The following is a 7500-nucleotide window of genomic DNA, read 5'->3' as shown; positions in this document are numbered from 1 at the left end:
TTGAATTCTCCTACACTCCTACAGCACATCACCGCGAAATTTACAGCATTGCTCGCGTCGCCCATCGCCCCCACAGCCTTCACGGTATGTGGTTTTGCGTCAACACAAGAGCGGCGGGCAGCGCGAGCCTCATCTCATATCCACAACACAATGCACACGAGGCAGAGAGTGATTGAAGCTTCCATAAAAATTGGAAACCCTAACATTTATGATCTAAAGTGTAAACGGAAGACGAGAAACGCTAAGAGGGAAAAAAAAATCGCAAAGAAGTGTACGGTATGTAATTGAAAAAAAAAGAATTGTTACGCAGATCCTTCAAAATCAAGTTACAAACCATAAACGGAAAGAATTATGTACAAAAATGGAAATATTAACAAAGGTATAAGAGAAAAACAGAAACTATCCCTATAAATATTCAGGAGCAATAGAGCACAAAAGAAGCCCAAGCGAAGCAGTCCGAAGAGTGGACGGGAGTAAAGACGTAAAAATAAACAGGTGGATAAATCAGGTGGAGTCTCTAATAACAAGAGCAAAGCCGGCCAACAAGACGTGGCGCTAACTCCCTCTCCCCCCTATTACTTTCACCTCTCAGCGTGCATTAACATACGTGTACAGCCAGCCTTTTCAGAGCTACGTGGGCGGCGGGCGGCGAAGAGCGAGGGAGGGCGAGTGGCTGGGTGGTGGTGGGAGGGCGGACCGACTGATTGAAAATTATGAAAATGCTCAAATATTCTGAACTTTTGGGTGACGGTGCGCTCTGAGGAGAAACTTTTTGTTGTTTTCTGTTTTATATTCAGGTGGGTGTGAGGTGGATATCCAGGCGGGGTGTGTGGGTAGTGGGGTGGACGGGTTGGGTGGTGGAAGGGGTGTGCTGCGTCGCGTCTGGTTTGGGAGGGAGCACCGTTGCCAGTTGTGCCATAAAAGGCTACATAAACACACTTGCTCCCCTTGTAGGCTGTTTTTGGTAGTGGCAGCGTCGCTCTGAGACAGGAATCAGCACAAGTCAAGATGGTTTGACTTGCATCGCCACAGTGAGCTAATGGAGGCCTGCTGGTGGTGGAGGCTGACGGCCCTTCAAGACGCAGACTCCCATTATGTCAGGGTCATTATGATTCTGCTAGTTAGGCTTTCAAGATGCAGGCCCCATTAAAGCAGGACCATTATAATTCTGCTGGTTAGGCCTTCAAGATGCAAGCCCCCATTATAGCAGGACCATTATAATTCTGCTGGTTAGGCTTTCAAGATGCACGCCCCCATTAAAGCAGGACCATTATAATTCTGCTGGTTACGCCTTCAAGATGCAAGTCCCCATTATAGCAGGACCATTATAATTTTGCTAGTTAGGCCTTCAAGATGCACTCTCCCATTGTATCGGCACCATTATGAATATGTCGGTTGGGCCTTCAAGATTATATCATCATCATTATCATAACACCATTATCAGCAGAATTGTATCAACGTAATTTTAATCACAATCACTATAATATAATATCAAATTAACGCTTTTTTAACTCTATTAGCACCACTATTTGATCACCATTATATCAACGCCAATTTAGTTATATTAATTCCATTATCTAGTCGCCATTATATCAACGTCATTTTAATTATATCAGCACCATTATATCAACGCCATTATAAGATTATCATTATCTTAACACCATTATTATAGAAGCGAATATATCAACGCTATTACATACCGATAAGGGTTATTAGTACCTTATTATCATAGCACCATTATCTCGAAGCACATAATTATCAGCACATCAATGTTAGTATATATAATAATAAACTATTAATTTATCACAATTATTGCAAACCATTCCCACAGCGCCACCAGTTCGACACCATTATCTCAGCGCCACTATCTTTTAACATCATCTGGACACCATTATTTCGACACCATCACTTCGATACCATTATCTAAACGCCGTTATCTGAATACCATATCTCGACATCATCACGTCGCCACCATTATCTCCGCACAGTTACCCCCGGCACCATTATCTGGACACTATTATCTTGCCACCCCATAAGACCAACACAGCAACTCACTCGTCACCAGCAAACACCATGGACAAGAATATAAGCAAAGGGGGAAAAAAGAAGGGAAAAAAAAAAGAAGAAATAACGGGAGGGAAGAAAAAAAGAGTATAAAGGATAGTTAAGACACACACTCATACATACACACACACACACACACACACACACACACACACACACACACACACACACACACACACACACACACACACACACACACACGCACACACACACACACCACACACGCACACATGAGATATATTCCTTATAATATCTCATTAAACCTCAAAAATTAGAGTCATCTGCTTTAATTTGACTTTAAGAAGGCGATAAACACATGATAAATACAACTAAGGAGCAAACTGATCGTGCTTAATTGATGAATCAAATCTATTATTAGAAAGGCATTAATATTCACTTCATTATTCCGCAGAGAGGGGAGGCGAAAGCAGCACGGGAGGAGGAAAAAAGATGGCGGTGATAGAGCAATAAACTTGTATTTCTGCTGTATATTTGATGAGCAGCGAGGAAGACAGAGAGCGAGCGAGGGAACGAGCGAGAGAGAGAGAGAGAGAGAGAGAGAGAGAGAGAGAGAGAGAGAGAGAGAGAGAGAGAGAGAGAGAGAGAGAGAGAGAGAGAGAGAGAGAGAGATGGGAGAGACAATGAAAGAGAGAATGGTAGAGGGGGAGAGTCAGAGATGGGGAAGGGGGGAAGGGATGTCTTACCGTTCCAGATTTTAGTCTCCGGATGTTGACACGCGCGTTACACACACACACACACACACACACACACACACACACACACACACACACACACACACACACACACACACACACACACACAGTAACCTCCCAATGCACACACAGTATTGGAAGTCTCTCGGTCGCTCAGGAATCAGTGAGCCTCAAATTCCTCTGTGGCCGCCATCCAGTGAGGCTTGAAGGCCGAGAGCGAGCGGCGCTTAATTGGCGGCAACGAGGGGCGGGGAGACACACACACACACACACACACACACACACACAGAGAGAGAGAGAGAGAGAGAGAGAGAGAGAGAGAGAGAGAGAGAGAGAGAGAGAGAGAGAGAGAGAGAGAGAGAGAGAGAGAGAGAGAGAGAGAGAGAGAGAGAGAGAGATATTACATTACGTCACCTCCACAATGCTTTTTTCTGATGATAACAAAAACTAAGAAGAAAATATATATAACAGAACATCGACAAATGTAACATGAAGAAGATACAAGAAAATAGTGCTGGAAATAGGAATAGTGAAGGCCAATTCACTCTACTACTACTACTACTATTACTACTACTACTACTACTACTACTACTACTACTACTACTACTACTACTGCTATTACCACCACCTCTACTACTACTACTACTACTACTACTTCTATTACTACCACCTCTACTACTACTACTACTACTACTACTACTTCTATTACTACCACCTCTACTACTACTACTACTACTACTACTACTACTACTACTACTACTACTTCTATTACTACCACCTCTACTACTACTTTTTTTTTTACTACTTAACTACTACTACTACTACTACTACTACTACTACTACTACTACTACTACTACTATTACTACTACTACTACTACTACTACTACTACTACTACTACTACTACTACTACTACTACTACTACTATTACTACTATTACTTCTATTACCACCACCTCTACTACTACTAATAAAACTATTTTCCACTCACTGCCACTGCTTTTTGGAAGTAAACGGATCATAACCCACCAAAAGAATAGAAAAAGAGGAGAAAAAAAAAGAAAAAAATGATAGACAAAGAAGAAAAAAAGGAGAAAGGAAGGTATCGGATGAGGGACTGAAAGGAAGGAATGGGAAGAGAAGAGGGATAAAGAGGGAGGTCAGCGCTACCTGGGGATCAATTAAAGGCCTCGCCAGTGGACCAAGTGTACCGATGTAATTGAACAGGAGGCTTACCGACCTGATAGCTTTCCTCCCTCATATCGGCGGCAGGAGGAGGCGACCAGATGCCACGGAATCGGAAACGCCAACTGGTTTTCCGATAAGAACTTCAACCCTATTTTTCTCCCTTCAACTTCCCTCCTTTTCCTCTGTGTTCCTCTTCCCTCCCTTCCCTCTTACGACGTGTGGTTAGTTAATATTCGCCTGATATCGCCTCTAATTGGCCCACAGTCTCGTGAAGCCGCGGCCTAAAAGGGGAATCGGTAGCCGGAATGACGTACAAGAGAAGGAAAAGGAAGAGGAGGAGGAGGAGGAGGAGAAGGAGGAGGAGGGGGAGGGCCAAGGTGACAGAGGTCTTAATTGAGGAGAGGGACAGTGTTTATTAAGCGAGTAATGATTCGTCGAGGTTGTTTGCCTGGCGAGACGGTAATTAAGACAGAGAGAGAGAGAGAGAGAGAGAGAGAGAGAGAGAGAGAGAGAGAGAGAGAGAGAGAGAGAGAGAGAGAGAGAGAGATGTATGATGCTAGTGAGCTGATATTAGGTGATGAAATACGTGCGATGTACTGTCGTGATGTACCCGCGTGATAGCTGCAGCTGGTGGTGATGGTGGTGGCGGCGGCGGCGGCGGTGGTGGTGGTGGTGGTGGTGATGGTGTTCGTATAAGAGAGTAACTGAACGGTGAAATGCTATGCACATAAACACACACACACACACACACACACACACACACACACACACACACACACACACACACACACACACACACACACACACACACATCAAGAGAGCAAGAAATTAAATGCTCAGGACACAAGATCATGAAGGACTTTTAATCCATTATGCGTTTTCTCTCTCTCTCTCTCTCTCTCTCTCTCTCTCTCTCTCTCTCTCTCTCTCTCTCTCTCTCTCTCTCTCTGGTACAGGACCCCACCACCATTGTTCTTCCATCCACCTTCCCCATATTTCATTTTGCTCCTCGCTGGCTTTCCTTCCTGAGTCATTGAGTCAGTCTTGTTTATTGGACTTAAAAGAGCAACAAGTATCTCTTTAAGCATTACATGAATTAGAAGTGACTTACACGCACACACACACACACACACACACACACACACACACACACACACACACACACACACACACACACACACACACACACACACACACACTCGCGCGGAACAGCCAGCGTATCGTAACAACCCTCACGGCCCCGACAAAAACTTGCGTGGCTTATTTCCTGATGATTTGTGCAGCACTAATAACTCCACTCTGTCTGCCATGCTTAGACAAATGAGTTTTTTTTTTCTCTCTCTCTTTCTCTCTCTCTCTCTCTCTCTCTCTCTCTCTTCCTCCTCCTCCTCTTCCTTCTTCTCTCGTTCCCTTCATCTCCTCCCTCTCACCGTCTCACCCTCTCTCGCTCTCTCAGTCTCACTTGCTCTCCCTCCCTTTCTCTCTCTCTACGTGCTCGCCCTCTTGTCTGTGATTTATCATTGGGTTCTGTTTAAACACATATAATTTCGTGTCACAGTTCACCACACGTCCAAGTTGCTCTAAGTTGGCACGGCGCCCCCTCGTAAATCTGACTTTTTTTTTTCTACTCTCTCTCTCTCTCTCTCTCTCTCTCTCTCTCTCTCTCTCTCTCTCTCTCTCTCTCTCTCTCTCTCTCTCTCTCTCTTCCATGCCAAGAGTTAATTTATCTTTGGTAATTCATTGCGTGGGTGCATGTTGTTGTTATTGTTGTTGTTGTTACTGTTGTTGTTGTTGCTGTTGTTGTTGTTGTTGCTGCTGCTGCTGCTGCTATTGCTGCTGTTATTGTTGTTGTTGTTGATGATGATGTTATTGTTTTTGCTGATGATGCTGATGATGAAGATTTGATTGCCATTTTCTTCATACTCAGTTTTATTTTAATATCTGACTGCTGCTGTAATTATCATTACTGTTATTACCATGATCATCATCATTGTAGATATTAACTCTTTTCTGTCAGTGTTGCTGTTGTTAATATTGTTATATTACCAAAAGCAGCACCAACAACAACAAGAAAATAAAAATTTGTAGTAGTAATGGGAGTATTATCCTGAAATATTACTTTATTGCATTTCGTCAAGAAAAGGGAATAAAGAGATTGAGCTGAAAGCAAGTCTCAGCATGATGTGGTTAAAAATCAAGTGAAGTTACTCGATTGTGTCAGGCCTCGGAGAGTGGCGGAGGCATCCCGGAGAGTTGTTCTTCCTGGCACAGTACTGGGAGCGACAAGAACCCACCTCCCCCGCCAAGGGCTCAGAGTCGACTGAGAGCCGGTCCGCCACCTCCCACTGATCCTCTCCGCAGCCCGGTACCGACAGTCCCCCGCCTCGCGCCAGCCCACCCACCCAAGACAGAACTTCGTCAGGGATTTTTCCGCTGAATGTCTTTCCATGTGAGCCATCTGGAAGTCAACAGCGCCGTGGATGCGCTAAAGGGAACCTCGGCCATCAGATAGATGCGATAACCAGTCACAACGTTGATGGATCTAAGAGGTGAGCATCAGCCGTGAAAGTTGGATAGCGCCAAAAAGTGACGTCACATGCGGGAGCACGTGTGTGGAGACGTCCAGCGAACAGGTGAACAGTGAAGCTCGCGCGTCCATCGAGTTCACACTGCTGAGTATCCGAGAGGCGAGACCTGCCACAGGTAAGACGCCACGCCTGTCCTTCGTCAGAAGTGTGTGTGTGTGTGTGTGTGTGTGTGTGTGTGTGTGTGTGTGTGTGTGTGCGGGGGTGTGGGTGTCGGGTGTGTGTACGGACGGGAGTGTCATGACATCACTTGCACCTTGCATCACTTCACTTCTAATTTATGGCGGCGCCAGCACACGTGGCTCTCACACTGCCGTACCTCGTCTTCCTAACATTCGTTTCTTTTACTCAACAGAGCAAGACGTGGTGTGACCGGTGGTTTTCCTGCAGTAGCTGTCTCATGGACCAGCTACCCGCGTGAAATTCCCGTCAGTAGTTGGTGGTTGCATGTTGCTTCCTGACTCGAGTGACACCCACCTTCACGAGTGACCTGAACTACCCGTGACCCTCGTCATGACCGTGTGGATCTTCTGAATCACTTGCCTGGTCTTCACCCACCCGTCACACATTCACACCTCGATGCAGAACAGGCGGTAATCCCGAAGCTGTACAGACTTCAAGCGGCTGTAAGTAGTTATCACTGCCACACCCGTCAGAATGATCGGCACCAGCGGTCAGCAGGCAGGGCGTTCTGAGAGGCAGCTTTCCTGGCCGTCATTAGACGGAAGCAACAACAGCAACAGCAACAACATAAACAACAAGAACAGCAGCAGCAGCAGCAACTCGGAGGAGAAGTATGGCCTGCGACCCAGAACCATCATCAAGCGTCTGCAGCAGGACCGGGGCCACCAACAGGTGCCCAAGGGACCCAAAGGCCTGGCGCGTCCCAAGTCGAGGCCGGCACCACTCTCCAAGTACCGCAGGAAGACAGCCAACGCCCGGGAGAGGCATC

The 7500-nt window shown here is 45.8% G+C and overlaps 1 protein-coding gene and 1 long non-coding RNA gene across 4 annotated transcripts in view; one reads left to right on the top strand and one right to left on the bottom strand.

Moving 5' to 3' along the window:
* Nucleotides 1-7500, bottom strand: part of LOC135100331 (uncharacterized) — an 87515-nt gene that overhangs the window by 64369 nt on the left and 15646 nt on the right. The window lies entirely within an intron of this gene.
* The window catches only part of LOC135100329 (neurogenin-1-like), a 2464-nt gene continuing 1197 nt past the window's right edge, over nt 6234-7500 (top strand). Inside the window, exons 1-2 of the mRNA XM_064003166.1 lie at nt 6234-6666; nt 6904-7500. The exon at nt 6904-7500 is cut by the window's right edge and continues 1197 nt beyond it. Coding sequence (XP_063859236.1) covers nt 7206-7500 — 295 coding nt within the window. The 5' untranslated portion in view covers nt 6234-6666; nt 6904-7205. The remainder of the gene's footprint in view (nt 6667-6903) is intronic.

Source organism: Scylla paramamosain, chromosome 5 (assembly GCF_035594125.1).
Source record: "Scylla paramamosain isolate STU-SP2022 chromosome 5, ASM3559412v1, whole genome shotgun sequence".
NCBI classification, from domain to species: Eukaryota; Metazoa; Arthropoda; class Malacostraca; order Decapoda; family Portunidae; genus Scylla; species Scylla paramamosain.
This window is presented reverse-complemented; position numbering and strand designations above follow the sequence as displayed.